This window comes from Bos indicus x Bos taurus, chromosome 14 (assembly GCF_003369695.1).
Source record: "Bos indicus x Bos taurus breed Angus x Brahman F1 hybrid chromosome 14, Bos_hybrid_MaternalHap_v2.0, whole genome shotgun sequence".
In the NCBI taxonomy this organism is placed as follows: Eukaryota; Metazoa; Chordata; class Mammalia; order Artiodactyla; family Bovidae; genus Bos; species Bos indicus x Bos taurus.
Genome location: NC_040089.1, coordinates 31507264 through 31526180, shown reverse-complemented (window position 1 = coordinate 31526180; position 18917 = coordinate 31507264). Strand labels below are relative to the sequence as shown.

The 18917-nt window shown below is 40.0% G+C and overlaps 1 protein-coding gene across 11 annotated transcripts in view; it reads right to left on the bottom strand.

Moving 5' to 3' along the window:
* Positions 1–18917, bottom strand: part of CSPP1 (centrosome and spindle pole associated protein 1) — a 110374-nt gene extending 91457 nt beyond the window's left edge. For 6 of the 11 annotated variants that reach the window (XM_027561118.1, XM_027561123.1, XM_027561124.1 and 3 more), the window contains exons 1-3: positions 18762–18917; positions 5055–5163; positions 3048–3147 (exon numbers count right to left, since the gene is read on the bottom strand). In XM_027561118.1, coding sequence (XP_027416919.1) covers positions 3048–3147; positions 5055–5153 — 199 coding nt within the window. In that variant the 5' untranslated portion in view covers positions 5154–5163; positions 18762–18917. Of the gene's footprint in view, positions 1–3047; positions 3148–5054; positions 5164–11178; positions 11327–18761 lie in introns of those variants that run through there. The other 5 variants (XM_027561128.1, XM_027561120.1, XM_027561129.1 and 2 more) reach the window with 3 other exon arrangements.

Genomic DNA, 18917 nt, shown 5'->3' with positions numbered 1-18917 from the left:
ATAGCTACTATGCTTAATTACTCAAAGTATGGTGTCACTGAGCTTAATTCAACGTATAAATTTTAGACCAGTTTGTTTTATAATTCCTCGAATCACTTACAGAAAACTGTTGCCAAGTTACTTTACATTTTTCCTAACATCAAAAATTAAATATTTGTCCTAATCTTAAGACCACAATTATCCAGGCAAGAAATCAGTAACTGAATGCTCGAAGATACAAAATCAAATTATTATTCTTTAGAAAGATTCAATGTGCATCAAAAATAATTATACTTCAGTTGGCAATTAAAAAAAATAATCCAGAAAATTAAATTCCATACACCTAAAAAATTGCTTATTTTTGCCATGGGAACTTCATTCATTCAAAATATCTTTTCTAAACACCAAAGTGCCAGACACTGTGTTAAGCAATGAACGTACAATGGCAGAAAAGCTGGGGTGCTATTGGGGTAAAATAGAGAGCTGAACGAGTTCAAAACTGTTCTTCAAGGGAAGAGCCAATGTCACAGGAGTATAAGGTAGGGATGGCCAACACAATCTGGTAAAGGTAATAAAAGAGTAAAATCACCGTAACGGAAACAAGAATCCATTGAAGGGTTTGAAATAGAGACTAACATGATCAGATTCGGTTTGGGGGAGGACATCAACTGGCAGTGCAGAGACTTAATAGAGAAGGCTAGATTGTACAACAAAAAGAACACTAGAAAGAAAAATCTAAGTGAAAGCCAATGGACGCCTACATAAAATGATCTCTATGGAATTAGAGAAAAGTCAACTTATTTGAGGTTTAGATGTTAGAATCTCTGAACTATGTAATTATTCGCTGTGGGATACAAAAAGGGGAAAAAGGTCAAAGATGACCACAAAACCAGCTCACTTAAGTTTGAAAGGAGTCAAGTTAATTTTGCACATGTTGATTCTGAGTCCAAGACATCCAAGTACAGATGTCATTAAAACATTAGACATATAGGTCTGGAGTTCACCAAAGAAACTGGAATTAGGATAGAGATTAAGGAGTAATGAGCACACTAATGGTAAATAAAGTCCTGTGAATGAATAAGGGATACCAGTTAGGGAAGAGGGAGAAGTCATTATCTGTTAAGTTGGACTTTAAACTCTACATGATTTGTGAATGTAATAAAGAATAAGTTTTAATATAGTTCTTAAAAATAAAAAACCTGAGCGCGCGGCCATGGCTGCCGCGGCCGGGCAGGGGGGCCGGGGGGGCGGCGGCGCGTGGGGGGCGGCGCGTGGGGGGGCGGCGCGTGGGGGGGCGGCGCGTGGGGGGGCGGCGCGTGGGGGGGCGGCGCGGGGCGGGCGAGCGCCCGCGATGTGCCACTCGGCGCCTCCCCCGCCGGGCCCGGGCTGCGCGGAGGCCGGGCGGCCCTAATTTAAAAAAAATAAATAAAAAACCTAGTTTAAAAATGTAAAAAGTCATGGAAATTAATATTTACTGTCCATCAATAATGCACCAATCATCTTTTCATACATATTCAACTATTGCCACAATAACCTTTTAAGATAGACACAATTCTTAAGATGAGGAAACAAAGAGCTTAAATAATTGATGCCAGGTTGCAAAGGCATGACAGCCACATTCCAAAGCAACTCATAACTCCAGAAAGTCAGTGATTCACCTTAGTGCTTGAGAGAACCTACTATCAAACTTTCAAAAAACTCTCTCAGAATAATTAAATTTTCAATTCATAAAATTTTAGGGCTAGAAGATAATCTAACCTCTTTATGTTATAAAGAAACTGAGTGCCTTAGAGATTAAGGCACTTAACCAAAATATAATACTTAGTTCACTAAAGCTGCAGGCATGTGTGCGTGCTCAGTCGTGTCTGACTCTCTGCAACCCCAATGAACTATATAACCCTCCAGGCTCCTCTGTCCATGGGATTTTTCCAGGCAAGAATACCGGAGTGGGTTGCTATTTCCTCCTTCAAAAGCTGTATGCTGCTGCTGCTAAGTCACTTCAGTCGTGTTCAACCCTGTGCGACCCCATAGACGGCAGCCCACCAGGCTCCCCCGTCCCTGGGATACTCCAAGCAAGAACACTGGAGTGGGCTGTCATTTCTTTCTCTAATGCATGAAAGTGAAAAGTGAAAGTGAAGTCGCTCAGTCGTGTCCAACTCTTAGTGACCCCATGGACTGCAGCCTACTGGTAGGCTGGCTCCTCTGTCCATGGGACTTTCCAGGCAAGACTACTGGAGTGGGGTGCCATTGCCTTCTCTGCAAAAGCTGTATATTAGCCAATAATTTGTAACAGACTCAGAATGGAAAAGGTTTTCTATATATATGATACTAAAAGTATGGCATTCTTCTAGTAGAGATAGAGAGCCCACTAAACTATTCAGCAGTCTTTTGGCCAACATCCCCATGTACTCCTAGCAGAATACAAATGCAAAGCAACTAACAACTTAGGAGTATACTCATGGCCATGAAAAGTCATCCACATGAGAAATGCTTTAACCAAATGGATTAATCATATTTGACTCCTTTAATGTGAAAAAGGTTCAGTTATCATCAGTAATTCACAAGGTAATTTTTAAATATTCATATATTTTCTTTAAAAAAAAAAAAAATACACCTACCAAAAAGCTAAAATGAGGTAGTATCCCAAATATTTTCACACCAAACCATAATCAAAGACTCAATATAGCTAAATATTAACTTATTTACAATTTCAAAATAGTCATCAGTAATATTTTCTATCTTTTAAGCATAGTTCTTTGATTTTTAAATAAAAGCAAGTCCACCATTATTCAACAGTTAACACTTTCTCACACAATTTCCATTCAAAATTTTCAATTATGATACCTACTTATGGCTATGATTTCCATAAATCATAACCAAGACAATAACAGTTACAATGAGAACAAGTTTCTCAGTATACATTATATTTCATATGTAGACCACAATGTCACATATAAGATTCCAGAAAGGAAGGAGTTACTAGAATTCAAAAATTGTCCTTTTTTCTGACAAGACAAAGCTCCTTCATGACAGCCTGCTAAGAATATCTTAAATTCAGTTTAGCATACCTAAAGAACGCCTTGTCTGTTGACTGTTAGGTGGTATGTTTTCCTTAGCCATGGAAATTAATATTTTACTGTTTTCAGAAAGCTTCTCTGATGCTTTTCCCTGAAAGAGACATAATATTTACAAAGCAGTGGGGGAAAAAAATTCCAAAAATGTACAATTAATTTCAGTATGTTTAAAACAAAATTTAAGTGTAAGGTTTGAGGAATTACTCAAAGGTATTTATTAGTGCTGCAATGTTCTATTATTTAGCTCACTGATTTATCAACAAATATTCACTGAGTTCCCACCAGATATTGTCCTAGGCATCAAAAACAGGTAAGTGAAGAAATACTAAAGGATCTCTGCCATCAGAGCTTATAAACTACTGTGATAACAAACAATAAATACAACACACAATTAGATTATGTTATATGTAGTGAGTGATACAGAGGAGAAACAGGAAAAAAAAAAGAACAACTGTAAGGAGGCCCAGAAATGATAACGGAGGAACTGCAAGGCCTGAATGAATAGGTGATACTTGACCTAAAGACTTGAAGATTATTATCTATCTGCTATAGTATTAGAAATCATAATGCTGCTGCTTAAGTTGCTTCAGTCGTGTCCAACTCTGTGCGACCCCATAGATGGCAGCCCACCAGGCTCACGCTGTCCCTAGGATTCTCCAGGCAATAACACTGGAGTGAGTAGAAATCATAATAAAGCTATATTTAAAGCTATCTAATAACTCCCTCCTAAACCTGTCAGTCCTAGTACTAAAGAATGGTTAAGGGCATAAAATGTGGAGCTGGACACATGAATCCAATCCTGTACATGCCTGGACGATTTACTTAACCCTGTAAGCCTCATTTTTGGAATCTGTAAAACAGACAAAAATTCTGCCTACTTCACTGGGATTTTATGATTAAATGCTATCATACATGTAAAGTCCTTGGCACAGCACCTTGTACATGGCAGGTACTATGGAAGGAAAGATAGTTAAGAGAATAAACACTGGATTCAGGTTGCCAGGGGTCAAAGCCTAGTTCTGCTATTCTGTCACCTAAGTCTCATACTTAACGTCACTATGTACCAGTTTACTCGTTTGGAAAATGACAACAGTACTTATCTCATAGATTCATGATGTGAAGTATCAGTGTAACCGCTAAAGACTTTATGCCTCACCCATAGTTAGCACACAATAAATGTTAGCTATATGAATACAATTATTTTATAATTATGGTGTCCGTGTTATTTATCATTTCCACCAGGATACCTTTGTCCAGGGCAAATGCTAAACCAGATGAGACACTGGAACAACAAGAAAATCAAGACTGTCTTGGGCAAGTCATTATATCCGATTCCTCTAATTAGGATGACCCATATGGCATAGATTAAGATACACACTGTTTCTCATTACACACACTGAGCCCACGGGAGAAAGCATCACATCTGTCTAGACCATGGCTATATTCTCTGAGCCCAGCACAGTACCCAGTAGTCTCAATAAATATCAAAGCTAGAAAAGTTTTAAGAAAGCTTTTTCAGACACTGCTTTCAGAAACATTTTAACAAATTTATATTCTGAAAAGTAAATACACAAAGAAACTATCCTTATAAATTCATTTTTGTAGATTTCAAAAATGTTTAAGATACTGATTCATTAAAAAAATGAACCTTTTCACAAAGAATATAAGAAATTGCTTTTACATCTATTCTATTTATATTCTGAAAATTCCTTGCATTAGAACTAGTCTCCTAATCATGTTAGAAAGCACATAAATTATTAATTAAAACTCCAATAAGAGAGAAGAGAAACTGTGAGGTACAAAACACCACAGAAGAAAAATTGCATTCAAAATTACTGAAATCTTATCCAGGTTCAGGGTCTCAGACTTAGAACAACAGCACAGTTAAACTAAAATATGAAACAAGCTTCTCACTCCCAGAAGAAGAAATTTTGCATTTAAAGAGGGTAATCTTCAGAGACAATTTAATGAAACACATTGGAAGAAAATGATTAACTTTACCTTCATTTCCATGTACGGTGGATCACTTTCCAATTCTGCTTTGTCTCTGGCCAATCTGACTTTTCGCTCTTCAATAAATTCATCCAAATTATCAGCCATTTTGAAGATACTAAAAATAAAAAAAAAATTTTTTTTAATAAATTTTTAGGGCTTCCCTGGTGGCCTAGTCATAAAGAATCCGATTGCCAGTGTAGGAGCCATGGGTTCAATCCCTGATATGGGAAGATCTCACATGCCCTGGAGTAACTAAGCCTGTGTACAACCACTGAGCCTGTGCTCTAGAGCCTGGGAGCCACAACTAACAAGGCCATACACCCTAGAGCCCATGCTCCACAACAAGAGGAGCCACCACAGTGAGAAGCCCAAGCACCTGAGCTAAAGAGCAGCCCCCACTCTCTGCAACTAGAGAAAAGCCTGCACAGCAACGAAGACCCAGCACAGCCAAAAATAAAATTATCTTTTAAAAAAGATCACAGTCTTAATATTTAAAAACCTTCAGTGAGCATAGCTATACCAGAATATCTTTAGGCTAATTATTAACATACAGGTTTAGTCTACGTTTAGTTCTCAGTGTCAGTTATCAAATTGATAACAAGCTTGAATGAAATTTGCCTACCAGCTTTCAATCTCAACTCCCCCCAAAACCTACAACATACTTTAAAATATCAGAAAAGAAATAAAAAGGAAAATGAACAACTACCACCACATCAGAAAAAAAAACCTTTGAGCCTTAAATCAAAACACTTTTATTAAAATTTATTTTAACCATTCGGAGATAATTCTGAACTTACAAAAAAGTTACAAAAGGAATAGTACAGAGAATACCGTATATTATTTATCCATTCTCTGTTGCTTAAGATTTTGTACCTCTTGCTTTACCTTTGTGCATACAAGTTTGTCCTCTTTACACATTTTTTTCTAAAGTTATTCACAGCATGAATTACATATATCAGCGCTCTTTACCCCTAAATGTTTCAGTGTGTATTAAGAATTATTTTCTTACATAACCTCAACATACTTGTCAACCTCAGTAACATTTTTTAATCTATTGTCCATGTTCCATCATTGTCACCTGACCTAATACTATCCTCTACACCATATTTTTCTCTCTCTTCCATCTAGGATCCAGTCTAGGTTAGGTATAGCATTTCACTGTTATGTCTCTTTACCCATCACTTTGGAACATTTCTACAACCTTACTGTTGTTTATGACACTAATATTTTGTAATACAGCCCACCCACCACCTACTCTTTTAACAGAACAGTCCTTATTTGGAGTTTGCCTAATGTTTCTTTGTGACTAAATTCAGGTTATGCATCATCAGAAAGAATAGTACATAGGTGATGTGTCCTAAAGGTGTCAACAATGATGGACACACATTCACCTGCTCTTTACTAGTGATGTTACTTTTTATCACATGGTGGTCAAGACTAATCTCTGCACTACTGTTTCCTTATAAGTAATAAGCAGTCTATAAAATAGTATTTTTACATCATGCAAATATTCTGCTCCTGAACAAAATTTCCAAGATTTAGCATCAACTGGTGATTCTTAATTGATCTAATCTTTGATTCCTGATGCCTACAAAATGCTAATTTCCAAATTTTATCACTCCCTGCATATATATTTATCAGTTGCCACTGATTCATTTTTCAGTTTATTGTTAAGACTTCATGAAATTTTTTTTTCTGTAAGTCCTGGATTTTTTAAATCCAAAGTTGTTGGTTTTCTTAAGGAATAACTTACATCCCACACAACTCACTCATTTAAGTGAACAGAAGTTTTAGTAAATCCACACAGTAGTACAATTATCACCACAGTCATACTTTATAATGCTTCCATCACCCCAAAAAAGTTCTCTCATGCCCCTTTGCAGTCAATCCTCACTCCCACCCCTGACTTGGGCAGCAAAGATCTGTTTTCTGTCTAATTTTCCCTAATCTGGAAATTTCATATAGATGTCTTTTCTATATGATTTCTTTCACTTAATGTAATGTTTCCAAGATTCATCCTTATAATTGCATCTATCAGTAAGTAGTTTTTTGGTTTTTTTTTTTTTTTTAAACTACTGTGTGTGTTCAGTCACTCAATTGTGTCCAACTCTCTGCAACCCTATGAACTGTGTGGCCCGCCAAGCTCCTCTGTCCGTGGGATTGCTCAGGCAAGAACACTGGAGTCAGTTGCCATTTCCTCCTCCAGGGGATCTTCCCAACCCAGGGATGGAACCCACGTCTCCTGTGTCTCTTGGATGGCAGGGCAGATAGCATCCAATTATATGGAAATGTTTTCTATCTATTCATACCTTGCTAGACATTTGAGTTGTTTCCATTTGAAAGCTTGCTTAAGAATAATGCTGCTATGAATATTTGTATAGAGGCTTTCATGTGTTTTCAACTTTGTTTTATAAATACCTAGGAGCGGAACTGCTGAGTCATCTGTAACTCTGTTTTAACATTTTGAGAAACTGTTCCCCTCATTCCAACCAGCAGTGTATGAGAGTTGCAATTGCTATATATCCTCGCTAATGCTTAGTACGTTCAGTCTTTTCAACAGTCATTCTAGTGGGTATGTTGGGCTCCCCTGGTGGCTCAGCTGGTAAACAATTTGAAATGCAGGAGACCCAGGTTCCATGCCTGGGTTGAGAAGATCCCCTAGAGAAGGGAACAGCTACCCACTCCAGTATTCTGGCCTGGATAATTCCATGAACTATATAGTCCATGGGATCACAAACAGTCGCACACGACTGAACGACTTTCACTTCACTAGTGGGTATGTTAAAGTTTCTCACTGTGGCTTTAATTTTCATTTCTCTAATGACTATGACGGAGAAGGCAATGGCACCCCACTCCAGTACTCTTGCCTGGAAAATCCCATGGATGGAGGAGTCTGGTAGGCTGCAGTCCATGGGGTCGCTAAGAGTCGGACACGACTGAAGTGACTTAGCAGCAGCAATGACTATGATGTTGAACATCTTTTCACGTCTTTATTCACATATCCATATATATAACCATTGGCCCAAAGTCTTCAAATCTTCAGGCCCATTTTTAAAATGAAATTGTTTTCTTATTGAGATGCAAGAAACAAACAGAAAAAACTTTTATATAAGCTAGACACAAGTCCTTCATCAAACACCTTTTGTAAATATTTCCTCCCAGTCCGAAGTTTGTTTTCAAATTTTCTTAATGTCTTCTTTTTTTTAATACTTTTTTACAGCAGTTTTAGGTTCACAGCAAAATGGAGCATAAGGTACAAGTTTCCCTTATATCCTCTGCCCTGACTCATGTAATCTCTCATCCATTATCAATATCTTCTACGAGAATGGCACATGTTACAACTGATGAATCTCTACTGACACATCATACCACCTTCAGTCCACAGTTTATATCAGGGTTCATTCTTGGCACTGTGCATTCTATGGGTCTGGACACATGTATAATGATATGGATCTACCTTTACTGTATCATACAGAGTAGTTTCACTGCCCGAAAAGTACTCTGTATTCCACCTTTTCATTTCTCCCTCCCCTCCAGCCACTGTCAATTGCTGATCTTTTTACTGTCTCCATAGTTCTGCCTTTTCCAGAATGTCATATGGTTGTAAACACACAGTATGTAGCCTATTCAAATTGGCTTCCTTCACTTACTATTACATACTACTAAGGTTTCTCATTGACTTTTCATGGCTTTTTAGCTCATTTCTTTATAGCACTGAAAAGTATTCCAGTGTCAGGATGTACCACAGTTTTATCCATTCCTTCACCCCACACTGAAGGCTAGCATGGTTGCTTTTAGATTTTGACAATTATAAATAAAGCAGCTATGAACACGTGCAGTTATGTGTTCCAACCAGCAAACGTTTTTAAATTTTATGAAGTCTAATTTATCTATTTATCATCAATTTTTAATCAAATGTTTGTGCCTTTGTATCATATGTAAGAAACTTTTGCCTAACCTGAGATCACAAATATTTTCTTCTATGTTTCCAAATCCTAAAAGATGATGCTGTTAAAGTGCTGCACTCAGTATGCCAGCGCTCATAATGCCAGCAAATTTGGAAAACTCAGAATGGCCACAGGACTGGAAAGGTCAGTCTTCACTCCAACCCCAAAGAAAAGCAATACCAAAGAATGTTCAAATTACTTTACAGCTGCACTCATTTCACATGTTAGAAAGATTATACTCAAAATCCTTCAAGCTAGGTTTCAACAGTACATGAATGGAGAACTTTTACAGATGTACAAGCCAGATTTAGGAAAGGCAGAGAAATGAGAAACCAAATTGCCAATATATGCTGAATCATAGAAATACCAAAGGAATTCCAAAAAACATCTACTCTGCTTCATTGACTATACTAAAGCCTTTGACTGTGTGGATCACAACAAAGTATGGAATATTCTTAAAGAGATGGGAATACCAGACAACCTTACTTGACACCTGAGAAATCTGTATGCAGGTCAAGAAGCAACAGGGAAGCCTGGCGTGCAGCAATTCATGGGGTCACAAAGAGTCGGACACGACTTAGCAACTGAACAATGATGTTTTCTTTTAGAAGTTTTATAACCACCTCTCTTACATGTATTATTTCTTACATCTTATACCCATGATCCATTTCAAATGTTTAAGGTCAGGGTCATCAATGTCCAATTGTCTGAATCTGGATATAAATTCCAGCACCAGTTTTTGAAAAAACTATCTTTTTCTCACTGAAACTAATTTATTTTAAAATAAATCCTTGAAAAATCCACAAAAATTAATAACTAATTCAATGTGTGGCAAGAAAGGAGCCAGTGCTAACTGAAGTTTTAAGTCCTGGAAACTAAACATTAATAGACTCCTGGACAGAAATAAGTCAGAAGAAGCTGGGTAGTTTGGCAAGGTTTGGTTTCACTGTGTTAAGTTACAGTTAGTCACCGATGATGACCAACTAGCTGATGGAAATTTCCAACAGATTCAAGAGGACCACATTAGAAACCTTTGTTTAAAAGTTAATAATTTTAAAGATAATAGTTGAAGATCTGAAAAATTAAGGCAGACAAGGACAAAAGATGATCCAGAACTAAATGATAGGAATGTTCATTTGAGGTGGTAACGGAAGAATTGAAGCTGGGGTATGTGGTGGGGGGGAGTACAAAGAAGGATTAAAAGAGGATACAAAGCAAAACCCAGTCAATGTAATTTACAGAAGAAAAAAAATGAGAAAAAAGTAGTAAACAATATTAAATCCAAGAGAGCCAAAGAAAAAGGCATCCACAAAATTTAATGTTTGGAAAGTGGAAGTCACTCAGTCATGTCCAACTCTTTGTGACCCCAAGCACTGTACAGTCCATGGAATTCTCCAGTCCATGGAATTCTGAGTGGGTAGCTTTTACCTTCTCCAGGGGATCTTCCCAACCCAGGGATCGAACCCAGGTCTCCCACATTGCAGACAGATTCTTTACCAGCTCAGCCACCAGGGAAGCCCTTAATGTTTGGAGGACAGTAATAATTTGAAGAAATGTAGAAAAGCAAGTTTTACCTAAAAGAAGTATGTTGAAACTTATATTACTACAGTTAAGTAGTACATAATGTGAACTTCATTTTATTATTTACTTCCAAAAAGAACACTGATTTTAAAATGTGGCCTTAGCAAAATATATTGCAAACCAAGAAGAGTTAAGTGCAGTTTTTCACAAAAGAGCTTTTCCTAATAAAAATTCAAAACAGTTCAACAGCAAAGAGTAGTTTCAAGTGAAAAAGTCACTTTTTAAAACCTCCTAGTTTTCCTAAGTATTTTATGTCTGAAAAAAATAAAAGATAATGATGGGATAATACATATATAATAATATAATTTGCTATAGGATTTTATAAAGAACTTAAGCAGAAATGTCTTTAAATCTAAAAACAAAAACCATTTTACAGGCCTCTTTCACTCTGTTAAAGAGTTAATTAAGGTCTGTTAATAATTATCAGTTTAACATGCTCATTTCTTAATTCTAACCAGACTTTGAATTTATAAATAAGTGGATTTCTCTTTATTACAATAACTTAACATCAATTATAAATTCTAGAACTGATTTTACTGAACAGCTATCATAGCAATAAACATTTTTTAAGCAGTGGTAGTGAGCATAAAATATATCAATACCTTAGCTGGGAATTTCTTGGTGGTCCAGTGGCTAAGACTCAGCCCTCCCAGTTCAGGAGGCTCAGGTTCAGTCTCTGATCAGGAAATTAGATTCCACTTGCTGCAACTAATTAAGAGTTCACATGCCCCAACTAAGACAAGGCGCAGCCTAAATAAATAAATAAATTTTTTTAAAAGATGCCATAGTTAAAATATAAAATTTAGCAGATATAAGTACATGTTTAATTATCTCTAATTTTGCCCTGCTGTCTAACCTGATTAGAGTATAACATTTCAAATACTAAATTGAAGAGTCAAAAATACTAATAAGCTTTCTTCTGGTAATACCCTCCATAGAACACCAGGCACATTACTATAGTTAAACTAGCTGGGTTTATTACTCATCAAATTGAGGGATGTCAACACCACCATGGGGAACTCTGGAGTATCTTATTAAGAAGGTGTTAACAATTATACAGTGGAAGTAAGAAATAGATTTAAGGGACTAGATCTGATAGAGTGCCTGATGAACTATGGACGGAGGTTCGTGACACTGTACAGGAGACAGGGAGCAAGACCATCCCCATGGAAAAGAAATGCAAAAAAGCAAAATGGCTGTCTGAGGAGGTCTTACAAACAGCTGTGAAAAGCAAAGGAGAAAAGGAAAGATATACCCATCTGAATGCAGAGTTCCAAGAACAGCAAGGAGAGGTACGAAAGCCTTCCTCAGTGATCAGTGCAAAGAAAGAGAGGAAAACAATAGAATGGGAAAGACTAGAGATCTCTTCAAGAAATCAGAGATACCAAGGGACTATTTCATGCAAAGATGGGCTCAATAAAGGACAGAAATGGTATGGACCTAACAGAAGCAGAAGACATTAAGGGGTGGCAAGAATACACAGAACTGTACAAAAAAGAGTTTCACGACCCAGATAATCATGACGGTGTGATCACTCACCTAGAGCCAGACATCCTGGAATGTGAAGTCAAGTGGGCCTTAGGAAACATCACTATGAACAAAGCTAGTGGAGGTGATGGAATTCCAGTTGAACTATTTCAAATCATAAAAGATGATGCTGTGAAAGTGCTGCACTCAATATGCCAGCAAATTTGGAGAACTCAGCAGTAGCCACAGGACTGGAAAAGGTCAGTTTTCATTCCAATCCCAAAGAAAGGCAATGCCAAAGAATGCTCAAACTACTGCACATTTGCACTCATCTCACACGCTAGTAAAGTAATGCTCAAAATTCTCCAAGCCAGAATTCAACAGTACGTGAACCATAACTTCCAGATGTTCCAGCTGGTTTTAGAAAAGGCAGAGGAATGAGAGATCAAATTGCCAACATCCACTGGATCATTGAAAAAGCAAGAGTTCCAGAAAAACATCTATTTCTGCTTTATTGATTATGCCAAAGCCTTTGACTGTGTAGATCACAATAAACTGTGGGGAATTCTGAAAGAGATGGGAATACCAGGGACCACCTGACCTGTCTCTTGAGAAATCTGTGTGCAGGTCAGGAAGCAACAGTTAGGACTGGACATGGAACAACAGACTGGTTCCAAATAGGAAAAGGAGTACATCAAGGGTGTATATTGCCACCCTGCTTATTTAACTTATATGCAGAGTACATCATGAGAAACGCTGGGCTGGATGAAACACTAGCTGGAATCAAGATTGCCAGGAGAAACATCAATAACCTCAGATACGCAGATGACACCATCCTTTTGGCAGAAAGTGAAGAGGAACTAAAGAGCCTCTTGATGAAAGTGAAAGACGAGAGTGAAAAAGTTGGCTTAAAGCTCAATATTCAGAAAACAAAGATCATGGCATCTGGTCCCATCACTTCATGGGAAATAGATGGGGAAACAGTGGAAACAGTGAGAGACTTTATCTTTTGGGGCTCCAAAATCACTGCAGATGGTGACTGCAGCCATGAAATTAAAAGACATTTACTCCTTGGAAGAAAAGTTATGACCAACCTAGACAGCATATTAAAAAGCAGAGACATTACTTTGCCAACAAAGGTCGGTCTAGTCAAAGTTATGGTTTTTCCAGTAGTCATGTATGGATGAGAGAGTTGGACTATAAAGAAAGCTGAGAGCCGAAGAATCGATGCTTTTGAACTGTGGTGTTGCCGAAGACTCTTGAAGAGTCCCTTGGACTGCAAGGAGATCCAACCAGTCCATCCTAAAGGAGATCAGTCCTGGGTGTTCATTGGAAGGACTGATGCTGAAGCTGAAACTCCAATACTTTGGCCACCTGATACGAAGAACTAACACATTTCAAAAGACCCTGCTGCTGGGAAAGATTGAAGGCAGGAGGAGAAGGGGATGACAGAGGATAAGACAGTTGGATGGTATCACTGACTTAACAGACATGAGTTCGGGTAAACTCCTGGAGTTGGTGATGGACAGGGAGGCCTGGTGTGCTGCAGTCCATGGGGTCGCAGAGAGTCGGACATGACTGAGGGACTAAACTAAAGAAAGACTCATAGGCTGGGCTTGTATTAGTTGATTTGGGGGAGGGCTTAAGGAAGGCATTAGTGGTCAAGAATCCACCCACCTCTTTCTTGTAGGAGATGCAAGAGATACAGGTTCGATCCCTGGGTCGGGAAGATCCCCTGGAGGAGGAAATGGCAACCCACTCCAATACTCTTGCCTGGGAAATTCCATGGGCAGAAGAACCTGGCAGGTTACAGTCCATGGAGGCACAAAGAGTCAGACATGACTGAGCACACACTAGCTAGCTAGCTTAAGGAAGCAGAGCTTTGCTCAGGACTAAATGCTGTCAGGCTGCTGCTGCTGCTGCTGCTAAGTTGCTTCAGTCGTGTCCGACTCTGTGCGACCCCGTGGACTGCAGCCCACCAGGCTTCTCCGTCCATGGGATTCTCCAGGCAAGAACACTGGAGTGGGTTGCCATTTCCTTCTCCAATGCATGAAAGTGGAAAGTGAAAGTGAAGTCGCTCAGTCGTGTCCGACTCCATCCATGGGATTTTCCAGGCAACAGTACTGGAGTGGGGTGCCATTGCCTTCTCCAGAGCAGCAGCAATCATTACCAACTGGGCGTTAGTTCTTTTGTGGCTGGGACAACACTCTTGTTTCATCTGTGTTTGGACATGATGGTGGAGTAGTACTGTTTTTCACTTGATTTACTATGGACACAGAGCAGCTCTGTCTGATATTGATGTTCTGTGCAACTGTGTATCTTCAACAGAAGAACACCAAGTCTAAGCAATATTGTCAGGCCAGTTTCTAGCAACACCAAGCCCTTGGTTACATGCCGGCCTCTAGCTGTCATGGCCATTTTTCTCCTTCTCACTCCTAAAAACATGTGACAACTTACATAAAATATATTTCAACTAAAAATTTATTCAAGAATTACTTAATGAATCACAGAAACTGAATTAATGGATACAGTCTAAGTACAAAATTGAGTAAAAAAGGTTTACAATTTCGAGATTAAGTTATAAGGAAGATCAACCTAAGGAAATCTAAATGGGATTCTTCATTCTTCCTTCACTCTACAATGTAAGATCGTTCATACTTTTCCCAAGATATTACCAGTTTTTCTCCCCACTAGCTGTATATATAGTATGTAGATGATAACCAGTTTTCAGAAAATCAGTTTAAGTGAAAGACATGGATTTGAAACCAATTCCATATGTGATTGACCTCAATGTTTTCCTTAATTTCTCTGTTCCTCTGTTTCCTCACCTGTAAAGTGGAACTACCTACGCCAGGGGTTGCTATGAAGAAAAAATGAAATGATTCAGTACAAACTGTACGGTACCTTTGTCACATAGACATCAATAACCAGGGACTTCCCTGGTGGTCCAGTGACTGAGAATCCGCCCTGCAATGCAGGGGGACGTGGGTTTCATCCCTGGTTGAGGAACTAAGATTCCACATGCTGTGAAGCAACTAAGCCGGCGTAGTGCAACTACTGAACCCGTGTGCTCCAGAGCCTGCATGCCACAACTAGAGAGTGTACAGGCACCCCAACAAAAGATTTCACATGACTCTAAAAGATTCTGCATGCCACAAGTAAGACCTGACACAGCCTAATTAAAATAAATCAATAAATCACAACTGTTTTATTAATTCTCATTGTATCTTCATAGTCTTTGTATACATGTATCAGTACTCATCCAAAGTATACTGGGATTTATATCACCAACAAAGGATACTTATTTATCATAATCCAAATCAATATCTTTAAATTTTAAACATAGACCCTTCATGCTTATTATATAGATAGTAATATAAGCTGACCAGAAACATATTCATTCTGAAAAACCTGAGTCAATCCAAAAAACAAAGAAACCAGAAAGAACTGAGTATGCCTGATGCCTTCTCCCAATCTCATAACCACAAAAGGAAGGGAAAATATTGTTCCCATCCTTTCTCTCTCTGGTGAAGTGCAAATTTCCACCCTTCTATGGAAGTATTACGAAGGGAAAGTAACTCCCACCCCAAAGGAGGACATTGCTCTAGATGCTAGGGGAATGAAAAGTGTAATATATGATCCTTGCCCTCAAATTTGGGGACATTATGTCCCCTGCCACACTGGCTCACAGTCTAGCCAGACTGGGGTTGATGTGAGGTGCCCATCCATAAAGGATCCAACAGTGGTATCAAGAAAACAATCTGAATATGTCTGGAATTCAGAGTAGAGTCCATGTTAGTAAAAAAAAAAAAAAAAAAAAGGGGGTTAGTAGTTTTTTAAATGATTTTTAAAGCTATAAAAGAAGAGGCTGTCAGGAAAAAAAGAGACCCTAGGCAATGGCACCCCACTCCATACTTTTGCCTGGAAAATCCCATGGACGGAGGAGCCTGGTGGGCTGCAGTCCATGGGGTCGCTAAGAGTCAGAAACAACTGAGTGACTTCACTTTCACTGTCATGCATTGGAGAAGGAAATGGCAACCCACTCCAGTGTTCTTGCCTGGAGAATCCCAGGGACGGGGGAGCCTGGTGGGCTGCCATCTATGGGGTTGCACAGAGTCGGACTGAAGTGACTTAGCAGCAGTGCAAGAGAACAGAACAGCAGGGAGTGATTATATATGGGTGTGGGGTGCAGTGGGGAGCCTGTGAAAAAGCCTTAGAAGATAAAAAGGGAGTTCTGAGCTGAACCAAGACAATGTTTTTCATTTCCCATCCACATGGAAATCTTTCCACCTAATGAAAGGTGCTAAATCTTTTTCTCCTTGCAGATGACATCCACATGAATGAAACTTCCAAGGGCGTATCTAAACTTTGACAAATCTCTCTAAATATTGCTAAGAAGTAAATACCATGTTATTGGAAGGAGAAAGGAAACTGAGGGTTAGGATAGAGAGAGCACACAAATTTATAAAAGCACAACTAAGTCTGTTAGTAACTGTTAATAATACATCATTAATGCTAAGAACAGTAACATAAATTAGATAAACTTTTGGTTATGCAAAACTTCCAAAACATTTATTCAAAGACTTTTGTCTCCCACTCAGGAAAGCAATCAGAAATTAAGTCAGAAAGACGTTAAAGGATAATCTGCAATCTGCTCAAAGTCTGTAATAGTTAATCAGGTTAAGTCTAAAATCTTCATTTGAGAAATGCTGTACTCAAACCACCCTTTTTCCCCCCCAATTTTTAAATTTATTTCAAAGTTAAACCCAAGACACACTGATTTCATAGGAAATCCACTGAGAAATATTTTTCTAGGCTGACCACCTGCTTCCCCTTAGTCTTCCCCAGCAGAGAATGTGCATGCTAATTACTTTCATTCTCAATCACTGCTGTCCCATCACTATACCAGCATCACCTGAACTGTGTGTGTGGTATTCTGAATGTTCTTAGTTATACCCTAATTTCACTAACTGCAAAAGATTTTCTGGGTTAACCTGTCACTTGAATTTTCTGGCTACTTTTGAAGATGAAGTCTAAAGAACTCTTAAATGACTTTCCAGTGGGGGGAGGGGGCAGATGTTATTTCATAGTATAGGTATTAGCAACGGAGCACCTGGAGCTGTGCTGATCCCATCTGCCATCACTAGTGGACAACCTGTAAAACCAAAGAATCATTTGATGCAACAGCCAACTAAGTGACTCAAAACTGGAGGTTTAATTTAAAGAAAAAACTAGAGGGAAAAAGCAATCCTAGAGGAACTCATTCTAAGCAATCCATCATCATGCCTCTGTATGTGTCTGTGTCTGTGGAAGGCACAACCAGATCCATTCAGTGAAAGCACCCTTTTTCAATTTATCCTATCTAAAACCACCTGCTCCCTTTCATTGGGTTATCTGTACTGCGTCCCTGGGTGCTAAGTCACTTCAGTCATGTCCGACTCTGTGCGACCCTATGGACTGCAGACCTCCAGGATCCTCTGTGCATGGGGTTCTCTAGGCAAGAATACTGAAGTGGGTTGCCAAGCCCTCCTTCAGGGGATCTTCCCAACACAGGAATCAAACCCTCGTCTCTTAGGCCTCCTGCACTGACAGGAGGGGTTCTTTACCACTTGCGCCATGTGCGAAGGAGACTCAAAATTTCATCCTTGGGGAGCACTTCAACATACAGAAAGTCAGTGCACTTCTAGCAAGAAGAAATATGCAGAAAAGAAAGCAACATTTTATGGGTTACCATAGGATTCATTTTTGCTTATGAACATGAAAAGCCATTCTTTCATGCAAAGTTGAACGCCGTCTGTGTAGGCTTTTTACAAACTCATATTGGTTACTATTAGACTCCTGCATTTCCCAAGGTGTTTGGAATCGAGGTAGTGGTTTACTATAGAAATTAGTCTTCCCAGAAACCCAAGCTAAACTTCATCCTATAATCTTGAGACCCAGCTTCTCTCAAAGGATGGATCCCAGTGCTAAGTTATTGCAAACGTGATTCCAATCGCAGGTAACTATCCTAAAATCAAGGCAAATAGAAACAACAGGTTCAAGCTCAAGGAGCCCGGGGGAAACTGGGTAATAGCAGCGCCGACCTCACAGGGCTGTGGGAATCCAATTTTACTTGCAAAGAAAGCCCTGAGAAACAGCGCTGGGACACAAGCACTCAATAAACGTTAACCATTAACCAGCCCCGAGTGAAAGGAATGGTGCTTCCACAGGCACTGGCGAGCAGCGGAGAGGCTGATGGGGAGGGGAGGCACGCGAACCGAGGCGCAGCTGGTCTCCGGGCGCCGGCGCCGTGGGTGGCAGTCTCCTCGGGAAGCGTCAACGCGTTGTCAGGCAACCGGGTCTCAACAGCACCCAGGGCGGCGGCGGTGGGAGCTGCGGCCCGGAGTCCAGACCACGTAACCAAGGCACCGCCCCGGGCCGGTCTGGCGACGGCGAGACCCTCACGCACAGGGCAACCCGGGCACCGAGCACCGCCCCCAGCCACGCTGCAGCGAAACCCCAGAGAGGTCCGGGACCCCGGGGCCCACAGCTGCTAGACACCAACCACAGCCCGGCGGCCACGAGACCCCAGTACCCAGGGAACCCCACCCCAACCCAGGTAACCCCAGGACCTTGGCCCCCAGTGAGGCCCTCAGCCGCGAACCCAGCCCCGGGACGCTCCTCAAGCCCGGCCACACCCTGACAGGCCCGCTCCCCACCGTGGCCGACGGACGCTTACTCAGCTAAGCGGTCTGGCGTCGGGGAACAGCACAGCGTTCTAGCGAGGCTCTTAGCCGCGGTCCGAAGAAGCGACGGCAGTCGCCCAGCGCGGGAACGGTGTGACAAGCCACCCGGGCTCCGCCTCTCGGGCCGAGCCCTCCGCCCGCCCTTCGCC